The 21,086-nt window shown below is 42.1% G+C and overlaps 1 protein-coding gene across 1 annotated transcript in view; it reads left to right on the plus strand.

Annotated features, from left to right (window-relative positions):
• The window catches only part of LOC111953238 (WW domain-containing adapter protein with coiled-coil), a 65,447-nt gene that overhangs the window by 37,853 nt on the left and 6,508 nt on the right, over positions 1 to 21,086 (plus strand). Inside the window, exons 8-9 of the mRNA XM_023972380.2 lie at positions 13,082 to 13,204; positions 13,362 to 13,510. Coding sequence (XP_023828148.1) covers positions 13,082 to 13,204; positions 13,362 to 13,510 — 272 coding nt within the window. The remainder of the gene's footprint in view (positions 1 to 13,081; positions 13,205 to 13,361; positions 13,511 to 21,086) is intronic.

The following is a 21,086-nucleotide window of genomic DNA, read 5'->3' on the forward strand; positions in this document are numbered from 1 at the left end:
GGATCCTTCTGGTAGAGTTTTCAATGGCGAATAGCCTGTGTACGCATGGCTTTACAACGAAGCCTATTATTTCCGGGTAGAACCATTGCATATGCCCATGTACCTCTGTTCATTGGCTATCTATCCAGCTAGATTTCAAGAAGATCAGTGGTCATTGGTCCGAAATACAGTCAATCAACGAAGGACAGGTCATTCGATTGGCCGTCAGGAGGTGTTGTTTGGTCTGTTCAAATCAATTTGTTTCGGTCAATATGTCCCGGGAAAAGAACCATGATGTTTGGTTGTTTTACTAACAAACAGAGGATTCTAATGAAACCGAACTTGACTTGATAAACGTCCCTTTAGAGCACATATGTCAGAGTCAAGGCCCGCGGGCCACATCCGGCCCGCGAGAAGGTTTTTTACGGCCCTGGGATGATCTTGATTTATTATTAGAAACCGGCCCGCAGACCGCAGCAAGCCGGCAGCCCGCAGATCTTTTACACGCACCAATACTACATTTCCCACAATGCAACGGTGACGCACCGAGCAGTAGGCTGCTTCATTTCAATATTTATTGGCACAGCAGTCGTCAGCATCACAGTAAAATTAACTTTCAGATACCCATCAAAAAATGGCAAAACGGAAGGTGGACACTGAGAACCGGGGGTTTCAAACAAGGTGGGAGTCGAGTATATGTTCACGGAGGTAGCTGGAAAAACCTGTGTGTCTTCTGTGTGGAGAAAGTGTGGCGGTACTGAAAGAGTATAATCTGAGACGACATTATGAAACGAAACACGCGGACAAAAACAAGAATATGACATGGAACAAAGGCTACAAAAGGCAGAGGAATTAAAACGAGGCCTCAAATCTCGACAGGCTCTGTTCAAAAAAGCCAATCACAAGGCCAGGCTGCTGTCAAGGCCAGTTTTATTTTGGCAGAAGAGATCGCTAAATCAGCCCGGCCATTTACGGAGGGGGATTTCATCAAAAACTGCATGATTAAAGTTTGTGACGAAGTTTGCCCAGAAAAAAGGCAACTCTTTTTAAATGTGAGTCTGAGCAGAAAACACCATTGCGAGAGAGTAGACCAGTTGTCCATCAATCTAAAAGAGCAGCTTGTGAAAAAGGGAAAAGATTTCATTGCATATTCCTTGGCTGTGGATGGAGAGCACCGACATTTCTGACATTTGCCCAGTTGTCAATTTCATCCGCGGAGTGGACTCCAGCCTAAGCGTGACAGAGGAGTTTTTGGCTTTACGTCCTATGCATGGCACAACTACGGGGCATTGATTTGTAATGAAGAGGTGTCAAGATGTGTAAATGAGATGGAGCTGCCTTGGGAAAAACTCGTGGGTTTGACAACCGACGGAGCACCTGCGATTGTGTGACACCAGGAGCGGACTGGTGCGAAGATACGGGAAAAGATGCAAGAGGGAAACGCGACAGGTGAGCTGACAGCTTATCATTGTATCATACACCAGGAAGCGTTGTGCGGTAAAGCCTTGAGAAATGGAGCATGTAATGAGCATCATCACGCGCACAGTTAACTTTATCAGAGCCAAAGGTTTGAATCACCGCCAGTTCAAGGCATTTTCTGACGGAGTTAGAAACGGAGCATGGTGATTTGCCTTATCACACAGAGGTGCGATGGCAAGCCAGGGAAAGGTGCTTCAAAGATGTTTCGAGCTTCGTGAGGAGATTTGTCTGTTCTTGGACAGCAAAGGGAAAGACACAAACACAAACTCCGAGACGAAATGTTTCTGTGTGAAATGGCTTTTCTGTGTGACATTACGAGTCATCTGAATGCAATGAACTTGCAGCTGCAGGGTCGGGATCATGTCATCTCTGATATGTACAGTACAGTGAAGGCATTTAAAACCAAACTGACTCTGTGGGAGACGCAGATGCGGAAAGAAAATTTGAGCCACTTTCCCAGCTGCCAGACCATGAAAGAGAAGCTCTCTACCAGTGCGTTCCCGAGCGCACAGTTGGCTATAAAATAGGTATGCTTGCCGCTGACTTTCACGCCGATTTGCTGACTTTGAAGCACAAAAAAGCAGGTTGGAACTGCTCGGTAACCCATTTGCTGTTGACGTGGAAAGCTCACCACCAAACCTCCAAATGGAGTTGATTGACCTCCAATGCAATGATGCACTGAGGGCAAAATATGCGGCAGTGGGGGCTGCGGAGTTCGCCCGTTTCCTCCCCGACACAATGCCCCAGCTGCGCATCCAGGCTGCTCAAACGTTGTCTATGTTTGGCAGCACATACCTGTGTGAACAACTGTTTTCTTTGATGAACCTGAACAAAAACATCACACAGAAGTCGACTTACTGCTGAACACCTCCACTCAATTCTGAGGATTTCCTCAGCTCAGAGCCTTACCCCGAACATTGATGAACTTGTGGAAAAGATGGGACACCACCAAGTATCACCCTCAACCTCAAACAAGTGAACATTACTGTGCAATCACATATTTGAGTTTTTACTCAGTTCAAGTTTAAAAGTTAAAGTTTAATATTTGTTTTCACTGCATGTTACTTCTCCTTAAACAAAGTGTTGTTTTTGATTAATAGATTTTTGCACTTTATTTTATTGTATTTCAATCCAATTATATTTTAAAAATATTTCAGTTGAGTGGATGATAGAAAATTGCTATTATTGTTTTTTTCTTTGAAGTAAATTTAGCCCACTTTTGCTAAAATAGAAAATATAGGCTACTGATGGTGCCTTGAATACCGGTTTCTTTCATTTAATGTTCATGTTATGGGGATTTTTATATAAAGGAAATTTGTCTTTTGTGTCTGTTGAAAATTAAAGATTACTGACAGAGCCATAAGAAAATATTGCTTTATTTATCTGATCATATTGGAATATATTTGTTAGGTTTTCAGTAGGTTCAATTAGGTTCACTAGACTATATGCGTCATTTAAAAWWWTTTCAATGAACATTCGAACAGTCCGGCCCTCGGCTTGTAGCTAAATTTTTTATTTGGCCCTCCGTCCATTTGACTTTGACACCCCTGCTTTAGAGTGAGTAATTACAATGAACGTTACGTCCAAAGTTGAAGGAGGCTGAATTTTCCACACAAGCCGTTCACAAAATGTTTCGTGTTAGGCTATAAAAATGGATTATATCGAACAAAAAGCCACTTGATTGTTTCGTCGTGACCTTTAGGATTGCCAAAAGAAGAAAATTTCCTAAGGTAATTGATGATTTTTATTGCTATTTCTGACTTTCGTGACATGTACTTTGTTGTAACTGTACCTAATGTGTTGTTTACTGATCGATAATCGCTTTTGCAGTGAAGCTTTTCGAAATCGGACATATTGGCTAGATTAACAAGAGGTATAGCTTTGATATTGCGTATAACACTTCTGATTTAATTGAAGCTAAATATTTATAATTATGACATTTCGCAATTTTTTTTTTTTTTTTCTGAAACGTGCCGCTAGCGGCACCCCAATCCTAGACAGGTTAACAAGAAATTTGTGGAGTAGTTGAAAAACAAGTTTTAATGACTCCAACCTAAGTGTATGTAAACTTCCGACTTCAACTGTATGTACACTTGACTAAAAGGTTACCTGTGTATGCATACACGCACAGGTTGTCCAACATAGGAGTGAGAGCGGCCTTTTCTGAGGTCTTCCATATTGGTAGTGGTGCCTGACTGTGGTAATGTTGTCATGATACCAGAATTTTGACTTCGATACCAATTTTAGTATCAGGATACTCGATACCAAGGCATATTAGCCAAAGTCACAGAATGGCACTTGATTCTGACAGAAACTCAGCTACTTCTTTCTTCAGTCGTTTGGCGTCTTGAGTTCAATATCATTACATTTGCATTTAAAACAATATATATAATAATCAGTGACAGCCATGTCTGCATTAAAGGAAATGTTCACCCATTTTGAGTGTTATTGTTTTGTGCATCTAATGATCTATTGATTCTCTGGGTCATTTCATGTTTTCACGTGTATCTGAGTTATTGGCGTTCAAGCTGGGTTACATCCGGCCTGTATGACTTAGAACTGTGAAACACCTGTGGTAGACACCTGAAACCCTTCCGGAGACACCTGAAACCTGAAACCCCACCTCTTTAAGGAATACCTAGGATAGGATAAAGTAATCCTTCTAACCCCCCCCCTTAAAAGAGTTAGATGCACTATTGTAAAGTGGTTGTTCCACTGGGTATCATAAGGTGAATGCACCAATTTGTAAGTCGCTCTGGATAAGAGCGTCTGCTAAATGACTTAAATGTAAATGTATGTAAAGTAGCTCTCACTACACTGGAATTTTAATAGGAATACGACTTTCAGATATCGAACATGTCAGATTTCAATGCTGGCTGATGTCACAACTCCAGGATGTCTGATCTCGATCGAGCCATTGATCATATTTTGCGACATTCCTACCTAGAGGAATGTGTAATTTAACGGAGTCTAGCCCATTTTTCCTATTTGTCTGCCTCTTTAGTCCAGGGTGCATTGCATGGTGTTGTTGCCTGAGATGTTATAGAAAGTAGATGGGAATCCAGTGAATGGAGGAACGTAGAATGTCTCCATCATACCTATGGTGTCATTGCGCAAAATGGTACGCAGAATCATCTGGATATGTGTGCAACAAAAGTTCAACATTCACCTTGTACCATTTCTGTCAAGCTATCTACGCATAGTTTGATGCGTACGTTCGATAAATACAACGTATACACCCCACAGAACGCACTGCAACTGTCTCTGCTACTCAATGCTGCAAGGTGCACCAAAATGCTATGACGCTGTCAGTGTAACGCCCGACCCAGCACTGTCGACCAATCACGTTCACGTTATCATGCAGCGTCACACAGTTGCTAAGCTACTCGTCACGCAATCCCTTCTCAAAGTCGGTATATATGTTGAAACGTGCCTATTTTCCTCAATAGTACGTATTGTCAAGATTCCAAAGCTATACAATATTACAGATAGTAAGTTAATTCTCACATCTCTGAAAATATTTGTATTTCTTGTTGAAATTCGTGCTAATGTTGGGTTTTTGAGATAATGCTCAATAGACTCCCATTCACTCAGAATCGCCCAGAATGCACCGTCCGGCCCATTTGAAGTACCATGGGCAATGTTTCCCATCTCCTCAACGGTGAAAGAGCCGTTCATTTGTCTCCCTGATTTGCATACTGCTTTTTGAGGTCAATGTTTTTCTGCAGATATATAATGCATCATTCTCTAAAGAGGGTGAATACTCACTGCAGAAACAATAAGTATTGGGGAGAGCGTGTCAGTTTGGTCCACACTGATTTTTACAGTGTGCAAGAAATAAGTACATTTTTGCAGACCATCTAAAAATTTGTCAAGGAAATGTTTTATTTGAATGCGCATTCCACGATCTGACACAATCTTTCCCTCTCCGGTATCTTTCCTCTCTCTTGGTGGAGTTTGTATCATGTTTACAAAAGATAGCAGATGCTCTTATCCAGAGCGACTTGCTCAAGGGCTCATCGTCAAATTTTTCTCCCAGTCGGCTTGGATTCAAAACCGCAACCTTTCGGTTACTGGCCCAATGTTCTTAACCGCTAGGCTACCTGCCGCCCTGTGTTCTAATGCTACTATTAGTCAGGGTCTGGTTGGTTGGAGGCTGACCCTGTCTGGCGTGTCATGCCTGGTGCTTAAGTGGTCCAGAGCAAATGTGCTCAGCGGGGCCCTCTGTCACACAGACCGGGGCTCTGCAGCAGCCCAATCCTGCTTCTATATGCACCGATGACTGGCCATGCAGAAAAGAACATGGCTGGCACTGGCTGTCTGGGGCGAGCGTGTCATCCTGTCTGACTGCTTTATGATCCCTGAGCCTGGCCCAGAATGCAATATCTTTACTTGAAGCCAACATAAGATACTCAAAGCCATCGTAATGCTTTTATTACTTGTCTTCAAGCATGTGTGCCTTCAGGTTTCGAATTGTATTCTGAGCCGTGACCATTTCAGATTTGTTAGAAACATTGCATAACTATGAGATGCTCTTTATGTTTTGAGGAGCACTCTCTAAAAAAAAAAAAAACACGAAATCGCATATTGATGTAGTGTTGCACGGTATACTGCAATTTTAGTTCGTTTCTATACTAGGACATGAAACTTTCTGTACTTCTGTCATGTTTCACGTCGTCTACTAATTGAGAGATCGTCTGTCTATCAGCACAGCCGATGTCCCCTTATAGTGCGACTGCACCGTGCCTGCTACACTTACTCATTGCTAGCTCTAGCCTGTCCTGAGGAACCACTTCACTCACTGGGAATCTGGGCTGCATCATGTTATCTCCCCACTCATGCTGCACAGAAGTTAACACACTTGAATAATGCAACACAGGATGTAGAAATGTTGCAACTGTTAATTACTGTTCGCAAAAGAGTCCATTACAGGCTAGAACACAATGCAAGAAGATACCAGTAGCTTCCAGCTTTGTAGGCTAATTTTCCTTGCTAGCTTACAGCTGAAGCTAACATCCATTTACTCCCCTAGTACTTTGTTTGTGATGATATGCAAACCATAATGCAAAATATGCTGATTTTCAATCACTGCCAAAAACGTTATTCGTTCACTTCGTCTCCCTTGCCTCACATCTGTGCTGTTTCTCTGGGGGGGGGTGTGTGTGAGAATGAGTCATTAGGTCTTAAACAGACAGCACACGCTGTTATAAAAAAAGAGTGCTTCTTCTATGCATGTTAAGTACAATAAAATAAGTCCCAAATGGAAGGCAAATAGATGTAGCCCCATGAAATCAGCCAATACAAGCTCAATAATTCAATGTATGCTCATACTCCACTTGATGGAATCAAGTCTGTATTGTGAATTGGCCTTGGCTACATCTTGATTTACCAAGTTTATCAACAGAGATTTACCATTCAAATAAATTATTACTGTTATGTAGTTTGGTAAAAGCAAATGTATTAATGAATGCATACATAGCATTCTCTGAAAAATTGACAAAACAATTAAAATGTAATGATATTGAACTCAAAAGATCTGTCTGGATCAAGTGCCATTCTGTAACTTTGGCTAATACGCCTTTTTATCCAATGGTATCGTGATACTAAACCTGGTATGGGTATCGGAATCAAAATTATGGTATCGTGACAACAATAGTGAGGTACAAAGGGGGGCTTGTATATGTCTGTGGTCTGTTGTACCAGTAAGCCTCTGAGTCATTGAAGATGGTCTATAGTTAGCCTGGTCCCAGATCAGTTTGCGCGGTCTTGCCTACTCCTCTATGACATGACAACGACCATAGGAGTTAGCACGACCGCACAAACAGATCTGGGACCAGGCTACTGTTGAGTAAAGCCTGTTTGGTTTAGCATGTGTGTTTTGACTTCCTCGGCCTTAGGAGTGATGTACTACTTTTGGTCAGACAGTGTTTTCCTGCTGATGCTCTGCTCTCTTCCAGGGCTGGTTTCACTCACTCGGTGCTACACACCTAAACCTAGAGAAATCTCTTAGTCACTGGTGCTCCACTTAAGGGTCTTAATTAAATCTAAAATGGCTTTTCCGTTAGCAAGCCACTATAAATTGACCTGGAATCTAAACCGAATACTGCTGTTTGTTATAGGGTTGGGTGATTTCCTGTAGGGCTGTCCCCGACTAAAAACAATCTTGGTCCACCGAGAGTCGTCTGTCTGTCCAGAGCTCATTTAAGGGCTTTAACAGGGTGTCTCTATATGGAAAAATACACATTTGAAATTTTAAGCTGTGTATTTTTCCATAGACACCCCATGTTTGAATAAAATCAACTATATATGCAGTCTACTGAGCTTTTCTGATGCTTTAGGAACTGCCATTTAAAAATGAAGACACAAATTACTAGAGGGTGCCAGAGATCAATATATGCTAACCAGAAAAAACAATTGTTCCTGAGCCCCCCTCTACATAAAGCAAACAAATAAAAACATTGTAGGTAGGAAATATCCTGATTTTAAAATAAATATTCTATAAATCACATTGGCTACGCATGGACTATCTGCAAGGAACTTGAAACGTTGTATCAACTATTAACTTGGTCCTGCCTGAAGCTTTCTCTAGCAAACTTGCAACCATTGTATAAATTATTCTGGGCCCTCAATGAGCTCTGGACAGACAGACCCAGCTGTAGGCTATTTGCACAAGGGATAAGTAATCAGGTAAGCCTGTTTTATGATGTTTCCACCGGATCGGAGCATGCCACCCCCCCCCCCCACGTTCATGCTTAGTGGTTATTGAAAGGGAGAGCACTGGAAAGATTTTACAAACGGGCTACTTTGACAACAGTTCCTCATTCTCAATGGATGTAAAAACAGACTTTGTTTACTTGCTGTTTGAGGGAGATTTTTTTTTCTCCATTTGAGTAGCTCCACAGTGAGTTAAGACAATCAAATGGGGACATTTATACACCTACATTTGTGCACAGGCCAGGTAGCCTAGGCCTACTTCTGTTTAATCAGGTGCATGTCCTTACTCAAGATTGATAGCAGCGCTCCAAACAAAAGACAATGAATAAATTAACAATGTAATGAAATAAACCAAAACATTCTCACAAGTGAAGCCTAGGTTGTGCACTCTGCAAACGTGTCCACTCCTACAAAGACTAGTAATGATAATATATTGAATGCATTAACAGGAATTACCATAACCAAACATTTTTAGATGAGGAATTATGGGAATTTGAGGTAAATGTAATACTAGCGTGCCATCCCTGCGGCCTCCAATGGTTTAGTCCTCTCACAGGTGCCATAATTAAAAATAATTTATTTTCCACAGCTCGACCTCCAAACATTTTTGGGCCAACCAACAGCCTATCGACCATGCAACTTAATGGGGTCAGCCCTTATGTCAAATCAAATTGTATTTGTCACATGCGCAGAATTCAACAGGTGTAGACTTTACAGTGAKATTTTTACTTACAAGCCCTTAACCTCACTAGGGTATGTGGGGACGCTAGCGTCCCACCTCGTCAACAGCCAGTGAAACAGCAGGGCGCCAAATTCAAAACAACAGAAATCCCATAATTAAAATTCCTCAAATATACAAGTATTTTACACCATTTTAAAGATACACTTGTTGTAAATCCAGRCACAGTGTCCGATTTCAAAAAGGCTTTACGACGAACGCACACCAAACAATTATGTTAGSTCAGAGCCAACTCACAGAAAAACACAGCCATTTTTCCAGCCAAAGAGAGGAGTCACAAAAAGCTGAAATAAAGTTAATGACTAACCTTTGATGATCTTCATCAGACACTCATAGGACTTCATGTTACACAATACATGTATATGTTTTGTTCGGTAAAGTTCATATTTATATCCAAAAATCTGTTTACGTTGGAGCGTTATGTTCAGTAGTTCCAAAACATCCGGTGATTTTGCGGAGAGCCACATCAATTTACAGAAATACTCATAATAAACATTGCTAAAAGATACAACTGTTATGCATGGAATTTTAGATCCACTTCTCCTTAATGCAACCGCTGTGTCAGATTTTCAAAAAAGCTTTACGGAAAAAGCACAACATGCAATAATCTGAGTACAGCGCTCAGACACAAAACCAAGCCATACAGATATCCGCCATGTTGTGGAGTCAACAGAAGCCAGAAATAGCATTATAAATATTCACTTACCTTTGATCTTCATCAGAATGCATTCCCAGGAATCCAAGTTCCACAATAATTGTTTGATTTGTTTGATAAAGTCCATCATTTATGTCCAAATAACTCCTTTTTGTTCGCGTTTAGTTKCAAAATCCAAACTCACGAGGCGCGGGCAAGTCCAGGCAAAAGTTCAGACAAAGTCCTATTACAGTTCGTAGAAACATGTCAAACGAAGTATAGAATCAATCTTTAGGATGTTTTTATCATAAATCTTCAATAATGTTCCAACCGGAGAATTCTTTTGTCTGTAGAAATGCAATGGAGCGCAAGCTAACTCTTATGTGAACGCGCGTGTTTCTGTGAAACAGAGTATGTTACATTCCCTGATTACTCTCTGGAAGGAAATCCTTGACCTGKGCTCATAAACTTTATTATCCACAGAAGGAACATTAGCGAGTAATCTACTCGGAAGCGGTGGGTGGTGTGTGCGCCTCCTGAGTCGGACTAAAAGTCAGCCTCTATTCCGCCTGCGGAGTTTTGGAACAGCCTCTGGCATCAGTTCAATTGCCCTGGGGGATTACGAACAAAGGATCCGGTTCGGGGAAGTCGTATTGCTGTTGAGTTACCGCCGCTCTGATTTCCTGGGCAAATAATGTAAATACTGCGAAGTTTCTTAAGAGCTTGAAGCACGGCAGCCCTTTACATTGGCGCCATTATTGCAACAGTGGATGAATCATTACAAAAGATAAGTGCGGGAAAATCCTTTCTAATATTACTTTCTGGTGGAGTTTCAGTATGGAACAGGTGTGTCTGATGGAACCAAGTGACAGTCGGCTAATGAGGAGCGGGCTAAAGCTGGCGTCATGGACAAAAACCTATATCGTAATTGATAAATTACAATCTATTTTTTGGGTTGAGGTGCACAGTTACTCTAGCCTGGCTGACTTGCGCCTCACGTGACTCCACAGCGAGCTGCAATGATGTAAAGGCTGGTGTTAGCAAGACTACAGGTACTCTCCATTAATTCCCTTTTTAGACAATGTCAAATAAATTGCCATATTAGCCTAAGTTACCAGGTGATCCATCATATGATTTATAAGATTAATTTAACGCTGCTACAGAAAGAGCCCTGTATTTTAAACATTCATTTAGTTATGCATTGATTTCTTAATTCTGATTTTTGAATGTAATATTTCGAACCAAGTTCAAGTCTGTCAGTATATTGGTGTTTGGTAAATGCAGCATATTTGCTCCAAATACAATCAAAATGTAGGCCTGTAACTTTTTACCCGATTTTATTTAACTTGATTACAATACATACCGATCGCGTGGGGAAGTCGATGGCCAAAACACAGCAACCTCGTTCARCCATTTCGGTTGGTGGCTTTCACAACGTTTGATGCTTTTCCTTTGGCTGATCCCCAGGCTTCTAACGAGTCTTGCAGCCCCTGGCCTGGGGTATTATCTCCCCAGTGTGGTCGTCTGCAAGCACCGGCTCCAGTTGTTGTCACGAAATAGTACACCGTTTTCAGCTCCAATGTTATTTTGGCATGATATTTCTTGTACATGGCATTTTGTATTTCTTGTCCAGAGTGTGAACCATCTTCTTGAACCCGCCGTTCAATTGTTTAAATTGAGGCCATGTCTTTTGCAATGTGGTACGTTATGGCATCTTAATTCATTCATTCCTTCGGTCAGAATGTGTTCAAATCAAATTATCAATTGTTATTAGTCACATATATTTAGCAGATGTTATTGCGGGTGTAGCTAAATGCATGTGTTGCATAGGGAGGTGTGTGTGTGCAAACGATTCCATAATGGATTGTTGCCTGGGCTTTGCTCTTGTCATGACGCTTGTTGGCCTCTGCCTCATTTTTCTTCGTCATGCATTCGTCATGCTGTATTACATGCCTGTGTTTCAAATGGTAGGTTAAGTTGCTTGTGTTTCCTGGAGTGTGGTTGCTATAGTTTTGCGACAGTACAAGCACACTGCCTCACACTGCTCAATGTCACTAGGTAAGTAGCATCCTTCTTTGGCAGTATTTGTTCTTGGGTTTCCGGGACTGCATTTTCTTCATCGCTTTTCATTTCCCCCCGCTAATGAGCGAAGCTACTTGCAACATCACTTGAGATCTGCCAACAGGTGTGGGAAGCATGGAACAGAACACAGCTCTGGTTGGCTGCTGTAGTCTTAGTTCAAATGAAACGACATAGATGAGTGTTGAGCTCTGGGAGCGCAAAGATTTTTTCCCCTGTGCCGTTTCGCTTTCAAATATGCCGCGCTGCTCCATAGGCTATTGTTTAATGCATGGAGGAATATTGTGTAATCATCGAAAAATACTGACATATGCAAAATTGCTTCAGTATGACTCAGAAATGTCAGTAATTTTRGGTTTATCGTCCCAGTGAGTTACATTATAAATCATGGGTTGGATAGAAGCAAAGTCTACAGTCTAAAGAACTGGATACTAATTGCTTTGCCTCATCCTCCTCTCTTAATAGGCTATTGTTTGTTCCAGTTCTCATAAAGCTGTGATTGAGAATAGCCTAGGCCTATAGCCTCTGACTTTCAAAAATAACCAGACTGAAAGTGGCAACTTTAGGACAACAGTACCTTCTTCAAGAGCTATTAGGAAAATAGTTTGTCGTAAAGCTTCTATGATAGGCTATATTGGACATTCGGTTTTTAGCCTTGCATGCCTGTGTTTCATGCAAAGAACGATGAAAGCGTAGTAGCCCAAAGTCAGATTCATATTGAATAAAGCCCTTTTCCCTTTCTTTTTTTTTACCGCTAGACACAATATACAGTGGGGCAAAAAAGTATTTAGTCAGCCACCAATTGTGCAAGTTCTCCCACTTAAAAAGATGAGAGAGGCCTGTAATTTTCATCATAGGTACACTTCAACTATGACAGACAAAATGAGAGAAAAAATCCAGAGAATCACATTGTAGGATTTTTTATGAATTTATTTGCAAATTATGGTGGAAAATAAGTATTTGGTCACCTACAAACAAGCAAGATTTCTGGCTCTCACAGACCTGTAACTTCAATCAATAGAGTCGTCCTCGATTGTACCAAATAGGAATAGGCAGATTACTCAATGTCACTCGGGCACCAGCCGACTCCGTTCTTAGGCCTTCTGCGCGGCGCCAGTCAAGTTCAAATAGGGTAAACCATTGTCTGTCATATCACGATGTCGTCACCATCGTCGATGGCTGTCAATCGTCATCGCTAGACGATACTATCGTAATATTGCCCAATCCTGATTCAGTGTGCTCCTACGTCAAGAGACATTTGTACCAGCTAGAGAGTAGTTAGTCATAGAATTTAATTTCTCCATTGTTTACATTTTGTTTGGTCACGCACTTAGTGGGGCTGATCTGATGGCTCTAAAACAGGGGTGATGTTAGGGATCATGTTATGGTTTTAGATAAATGCCCATATTTCCAAGCTTTCCTCACTCATCTTTATTTTTTCCCACTTCTCTTTCCAGTCCTCAAAGCTGCTGTCACTCAAGCGTCGTTACAGTCYTTGCTTCATAAGATCCTCACAGCCGGCCCGTCAGCCTTCAACATCACTACTCTGCTCTCCCAAGCAGCCCAGCTCTCCAACCAAGGTAGGCCTTCAGCCACCCTGTTGTTTTATCTGGCTTCCTTGTTTGTTTTTAGATCCACAATGGCAATCTTCCTATTCCAACTTGCCACTGTTGATTTTTAAAGTATCTAAACCAGATAGATGTCTAATCATTCTCCACCCTTTGTTACCCCCAACAGCCCAGCAGTCGAACCAGTCCCCCATGTCGTTGACGTCAGACGCCTCCTCTCCCCGCTCCTACGTGTCTCCCAGGATCAGCACGCCGCAGAACAATGCTGGTCACCACAAAGCCCTGCTCAGCACGCCCCCTGTAGCCTCACAGACCAAGGTACTGTCTACTACTACCACTCTGGTAGGCCATGTCTATTTGGCTGTTTTTAGACATGCATCCCAATTCTAATATTTTTTTCACTAATTGTTCTTTTGACTAATCGTATCAGCTCTGAAAAGATCTGATGTGATTGGTCAAAAAACCAAGTAGTGGAAAAAAATATCAGAATTGTGTTGCCTGTCTAAATGCAGCCTTGCCAGTCTAATGTAGAGTCATATACTAACTACTGCCTGCCTAGCAGCCTACTTCCTGCCTGGGACCTCTGTGTCTAAAGTAGGCAAAGCCATGTCTACCTCACTCTGCCTGCAGAGCAACTCTGTTCAATCCATCTGTCGCATTACAAGTATTGGCTGTCTTGTTCTGTATGTAATGTAAATGAGTGAAGGGGATGGTAGTATTTGTGTTGGCTTTATAACCTAGCTGGTCTGGGCCTATGAGTATTTTCTGTTGGTGTTTCACAGCATCACACACTGGCCTAAATCATACCCAGGTTCAGTGTTTAAGTGATGTAGTGTTGTCACAATACCAGAATTTGGACTTCCATACCAGGTTTAGTATTACGATACTCAATACCAAAACAATACCATGGCAAAAAAAGATGTATTAGCCAAGGTCAGAGAATGGCAATTGATCTAGACAGAAACTCTGCTACTGCTCTGTACAATCATTGGGGATATTTTGAGTTATATCATTATATTTGAACATTTTGATGTCCATTTTCTGAGACAGCCATGTCAAATCAAATTTTGGCACGTACCAAATACAACCGATGTGGACCTTAACATGAAATGCTTATTTACAAGCGCTTAACCAACTATGCAGTTTGATAAAAAAATATATATATACAGTTGAAGTCGTAAGTTTACATACACTTAGGTTGGCGTCATTAAACCTGGTTTTTGAACCACTSCACAAATTTCTTGTTAACAAACTATGGTTTTGGCAAGTCGGTTAGGACATCTACTTTGTGCATGACACAGGTAATTGTTCCAACAATTGCTTACAGACAGATTATTTCACTTATAATTCCAGTATCACAATTCCAGTGGGTCAGAAGTTTACATACACGAAGTTGACTGTGCTTGGAAAATTCCAGAAAATTATGTCATGGCTTTAGAAGCTTCTGATAGGCTAAGTGACAGCATTTGAGTCAATTGGCGGTGTACCTGTGGATGTATTTCAAGGTCTACCTTCAAACAGTGKCTCTTTGCTTGACATCATGGGAAAAGAAATCAGCCAAGACCTCAGAAAAAGGATGAACCAGACCTCTGATTCATCCTTGGACCGCAATTTCCAAACGCCTGAAGGTACCACGCTCATCTGTACAAACAATAGTATGCAAGTATAAACACCATGGGACCACGCATCCGTCATACTGCTCAGGAAGGAGATTCGTTCTGTCTCCTGGAGATTAATGTACGTTGGTGTGAAAAGTGCAAATCAATCCCAGAACAACAACAAAGGACCTTGTGAAGATGCTGGAGGAAACGGGTACAAAAGTATCTATATCCACAGTAAAACGAGTCCAATATCGACATAACCTGAGAGGCCGCTCAGCAAGGAAGAAGCCACTGCTCCAAAACCGCCAATAAAAAAAGCCAGACTACGGTTTGCAACTGCACATGGGGACAAAGAAAGTACTTTTTGGAGAAATTTCCTTTGGTCTGAAACAAAAATAGAACCGTTTGGCCATAATGACCATCGTTGTGTTTGGAGGAAAACGGGGGAGGCTTGCAAGCTGAAGAACACCATCCAAACCGTGAAGCGCGGGGGTGGCAGCATCATGTTGTGGGGGTGCTTTGCTGCAGGAGGGACTGGTGCACTTCACAAAATAGATGGCATCATGAGGTAGGAAAATTATGTGGATATATTGACGCAGCATCTCAAGACATCAGTCAGGAAGTTAACTTCTTTCGGATCAGTGGGACACTAGCGAAAGCAAACCATGCGTTTATCTGAGGACAGCGCCCCGCATACCAACACATGAAAAACATACACTGCTCAAAAAAATAAAGGGAACACTTAAACAACACAATGTAACTCCAAGTCAATCACACTTCTGTGAAATCAAACTGTCCACTTAGGAAGCAACACTGATTGACAATAAATTTCACATGCTGTTGTGCAAATGGAATAGACAAAAGGTGGAAATTATAGGCAATTAGCAAGACACCCCCAATAAAGGAGTGGTTCTGCAGGTGGTGACCACAGACCACTTCTCAGTTCCTATGCTTCCTGGCTGATGTTTTGGTCACTTTTGAATGCTGGCGGTGCTTTCACTCTAGTGGTAGCATGAGACGGAGTCTACAACCCACACAAGTGGCTCAGGTAGTGCAGCTCATCCAGGATGGCACATCAATGCGAGCTTTTGTGGCCTGCTGGAGGTCATTTTGCAGGGCAGTGCTCCACCTGCTCCTCCTTGCACAAAGGCGGAGGTAGCGGTCCTGCTGCTGGGTTGTTGCCCTCCTACGGCCTCCTCCACGTCTCCTGATGTACTGGCCTGTCTCCTGGTAGCGCCTCCATGCTCTGGACACTACGCTGACAGACACAGCAAACCTTCTTGCCACAGCTCGCATTGATGTGCCATCCTGGATGAGCTGCACTACCAGAGCCACTTGTGTGGGTTGTAGACTCCGTCTCATGCTACCACTAGAGTGAAAGCACCGCCAGCATTCAAAAGTGACCAAAACATCAGCCAGGAAGCATAGGAACTGAGAAGTGGTCTGTGGTCACCACCTGCAGAACCACTCCTTTATTGGGGGTGTCTTGCTAATTGCCTATAATTTCCACGGTCGGGTGCCGAGTAGTTGCCATACCAGGCGGTGATGAAACCGGTCAGGATGCTCTTGGGTGCAGCTGCCAAACTTTTTGAAGATCTGGGGACCCATGACAAATCTTGTCAGTCTCCTGCGGGGGAAAAGGCGTTGGTATGCCCTCTTCATAACTTTCTTGGTGTGTTAGGACCATGATAGTTTGTTGTCAAGGAACTTGAAACTCTCAACCCGCTCCACTACAGCCCCGTCAATGTGAATTGGAGCGTGTTTGGCACTACTTTTCCTGTAGTCCTGTAGTTATCTTGCTCATGTTGTGGGAGAGGTTCTCCTGGCACTGCCAGGTCTCTGACCTCCATAGAGGCTCTCTCATCGTTGTTTGTAATCAGGCCGTCAGCCAACTTAAAGATGGTGTTGGAGTTTTGCTTGGGAGTGCAGGAGGGGACTAAGCACGCACCTCTGAGGTACCCCCGTGTTGAGGATCAGCGTGGCAGATGTGGTGTTGCCTACCCTTACCACCTGGTGGTGGCCTGTCAGGAAGTCCAGGATCCAGTTGCAGAGGGAGGTGTTTAATCCCAGGGTCCTTAGCTTAGTGTTGAGCTTCGTGGGCACTATGGTGTTGAACACTGATTTGTAGTCAATGAACAGCATTCTCACATAGGTGTTCCTTTTGTCTAGGTGGGAAAGGGCAGTGTGGAGTTTAATAGAGATTGCATCGTCTGGATCTGTTGGGGCGGTACGTGAATTGGAGTGGGTCTAGGGTTTCCGGGATGATGTTGTGACCAGCCATTCAAAGCATTTCATGGCTACCGACATGAGTGCTATGGGGCAGTAGTCATTTAGGCAGGTAATCTTTGCTTTCTTGGGAACAGGGACTATGGTGGTCTGCTTGAAACATGTAGGTATTGCTGACTTGGTCGGGGAGAGGTTGAAAATGTCAATGAAGACACTTGCCAGTTGGTCCGCGCATGCTTTGAGTACACGTCCTGGTAATCCATCTGGCCCCGTGAATGTTGACCTGTTTAACGGTCTTGCTCATTTTCGGCAAATTTTTAAAAATTGTCCGATCCTTAACCTCTGGGATATGTGGGACGCTAGTGTTCCAACTGGCCAACATCCAGTGAAAATGCAGAGCTCCAAATTCAAATAAATTACTATAAAAATTTAACTTTGATGAAATCACACATTCAATATACCAAATTAAAGCTACACTTGAATCCAGCCAACGAGTCAGATTTCAAAAATTCTTTACGGCGAAAGCAAACGATGCTATTATCTGAGGATCGCACCAAAGCAAACACAGACCATCATAATTCAACCCTCCAGGTGCGACACAAAACACAGAAATAAAGATATAATTCATGCCTTTGACGAGCTTCTTCTGTTGGCACTCCAATATGTCCCATAAACATCACAAATGGTCCTTTTGTTCGATTAATTCCGTCGATATATATCCAAAATGTCCATTTATTTGGCGCGTTTGATCCAGAAAAACACCGGTTCCAACTTGCGCAACGTGACTACAAAATATCTCAAAAGTTACCTGTAAGCTTTGTCCAAACATTTCAAACTACTGTTGTAATACAACTTTGGGTATTTTTTAACGTAATTAATCGATAKAATTGAAGACGGGATATACTGTGTTCAATACTGGAGGAAAACAAAGTGTAGCTAGCTTTCAGGTCACGTGCCTCTAACAAACAGTACACTTCCCTCTACCCTCATTCTGAACAGTGTTACTTCTTCATTTCTCAAAGGAAAAACCTCAACCAATTTCTAAAGACTCTTGACATCCAGTGGAAGCGATAGGAACTGCAGGAAGGTCCCTTAGAAATCTCGATTCCCAATGAAAACCCATTGAAAAGAGTGACCTCAAAAAAAACAAAAAATGAATGGTTTGTCCTCGGGGTTTCGCCTGCCAAATAAGTTCTGTTAAACTCACAGACATGATTCAAACAGTTTTAGAAACTTCAGTGTTTTCTATCCAAATCTACTAATAATATGCATATCTTAGTTTCTGGACCTGAGTAGCAGGCGGTTTACATTGGACACGCTTTTCATCCGGATGTGGAAAAACTGCCACCTATCCCAGAGAAGTTAACTTCTCGCTAGCGTCCCACCTAACCATCAGCCATTGAAATTGCAGGGCGCCAAATTCAAAACAGAAATCTCATAATTAATATTCCTCAAACATACAAGTATTATACACCATTTTACAGATAAACTTCTCGTTAATCCAGCCACAGTGTCTGATTTCAAAAAGGCTTTACGGCGAAAGCACACCTTGCGGTTATGTTAGGTCACCGCCAAGTCACAGAAAAACATACAGCCATTTTCCAAAGAAGGAGAGGTGTCACAAAACTCAGAAATAGCGTTATAAATATTCACTTAACTTTGATCTTCATCGGAATGCTCTCCCAGGAATCCCAGTTCCACAATAAATGTTTGTTTTGTTCGATAAAGTCTGTCCAAATACCTCCTTTTTGTTCGCGCGTTTAGCCCAGTAATCCAAATGCACAGTACGCGAGCAGTTAGTTCAGACAAAGTCAAAAAAGTTATTACAGTTCGTCGAAACATGTCAAACGATGTATAGAATCAATTTTTTGGATGTTTTTATCATAAATCTTCCTTTTTTTTTTTTTTTTTCGTCCCGGACAATTCCTTTGTCTTTAGAAATGAAAAGGAACAGAGCTCGCTCTCACGGCCGAGTGCCTGACTTAGCTCATGGCATTCTGCCAGACCTCTTAGTCAAACAGCTCTTATTCTCTCCCCCTTCACAGTAGAAGCCTGAAACAAGGTTCTAAAGACTTGACATCTAGTGGAAGCCATAGGAAGTGCAATGTGACCCCATAGACACTGTGTATTGGATAGGCAAAGACTTGAAAACCTACAAACCTCAGATTTCCCACTTCCTGGTTGAATTTTTTCTCWGGTTTTTGCCTGCCATATGAGTTCTGTTATACTCACAGACATCATTCAAACAGTTTTTGAAATTTCAGAGTGTTTTCTATCCAAATATACTAATTATATGCATATTCTAGCTTTTGGGCCTGAGTAGCAGGCAGTTTACTCTGGGCACCATATTCATCCAAGCTACTCAATACTGCTCCCGTTCCCAAAGAAGTTAAGAAGCTAATGGTCTTGCTCACATCTGCTACGGAGAGCGTGATCACACTGGCGTCTGGGAACAGCTTGTGCTCACATTCATGTTTCAGTGTTGCTTGCCTCGAAGCAAGCATAGAAGGCATTTAGCCCGTCTGGTCGGCTCGCGTCACTGGGCAGTTTGTGGCTGGGTTTCCCTTTTGTAGTCCATAATAATTTGCGAGCCCTGCCACATCCAACGAGCGTCAGAGCCGGTGTAGTAGGATTCCTTCTTAGTCCTGTTTTAAACGCTTTGCCTGTTTGATGGTTCGTCTGAGGTCATAGTGGGTTTTCTTATAAGCTTCCGGGTTAGAGTCCCGCTCCTTAAAAGCAACAGCTCAAGGCTTTGTCTCGGTGCGGATGTTGCCTATAATCCTAGGCTTCTGGTTGGGATATGTACGTATGGTCGCTGTGGGGAACGGCGTCATCGACGCACTTATTGATGAAGCCAGTGACTGAGATGGAATACTCCTCATTGCCGTTGGATGAATCCCGGAACATATTCCAGTCTTTGCTAGCAAAACAGTCCTGCATCCGTGTCATCTGACAACTTTTGTATATATTGATATAACTATTATATCGAAGTAAACTTGGCGTCTTTCAAWTGAGTTATTGATCAAGATGAATTCATATCCCAGTGACTGGTAGAAAGCAGACTGAACCAGGTTTTCTTTCAGGATTTTGTCTGCTTAGCTKAATTCTGCTTTTTTATCCTGAAAATCTCCCCAGTCCTTAATGATTACAAGCATACCCATAACATAATGCAGCCACCTCTATGTTTGGGGCAAATCCATTACTACACTTTATATTCTGGACAAAAAGTAAATTACTTTGCCATATTTTTTGCAGTATTACTTTAGTGCATTGTTGCAAACAGGCTGTTTTGGAATGTTTTTTAATTCTGTACAGGCTCCTTACATTTCACTGTCAATTAGGTTATTATTGTGGAGTAACTACAACGTTGTTGATCCATCCTTTGTTTTCTCCTATCACAGCCATTAAACTCGATCTGTTTTTAAGTCACCATTGGCATCATGGTGAATTCCCTAAGCGGTTTCCTTCCTCTCCGTCAACTGAGCTAGGAAGAACGCCTGTATATTTGTAGTGGCTGGGTGTATTAATACACTGTCCAACACTGTCCAAAGTGTAATAACTTCGCCATGCTCAAAGGGATATTCACCGTCTGCTTTTTTTATTTTACCCATCTACCAATAGCTGCCCGTCTTTGCGAGTCATTGGAAAACCTCCCTGGTCTTTGTTGTTGAATCTGTTTGAAATTCACTTCTCGACAGAGACCTTACAGATAATTGTATGTGTGGGGTACGGAGATGAGGTAGTCATTCTAGTCATGTAAAACGCTATTATTACACACAGTCATGCAACTTATGAGACTTGCACATTTTTACTCCTGAACTTATTTAGGCTTCCCATGACAAAGGGGTTGAATACTTACTGACTCATGACATTTCAGCTTTTAATTTTTTTTACTAATTTGTAAAAACATAATTCCACTTCGACATTATGGGGTTTTGTATGTTGGCCAGTTTAATCAATTTTAAATTCGGGCTGTAACATAACAAAATGTGGAAAAAGTCAAGGCGTGTGAATACTTTCTGAAGGCACTATAATGACCTTCACAGTGTGACGAAAATGCACGGTGA

The sequence above is a fragment of the Salvelinus sp. IW2-2015 genome, linkage group LG27 (genome assembly GCF_002910315.2).
Source record: "Salvelinus sp. IW2-2015 linkage group LG27, ASM291031v2, whole genome shotgun sequence".
Classification (NCBI taxonomy): Eukaryota; Metazoa; Chordata; class Actinopteri; order Salmoniformes; family Salmonidae; genus Salvelinus; species Salvelinus sp. IW2-2015.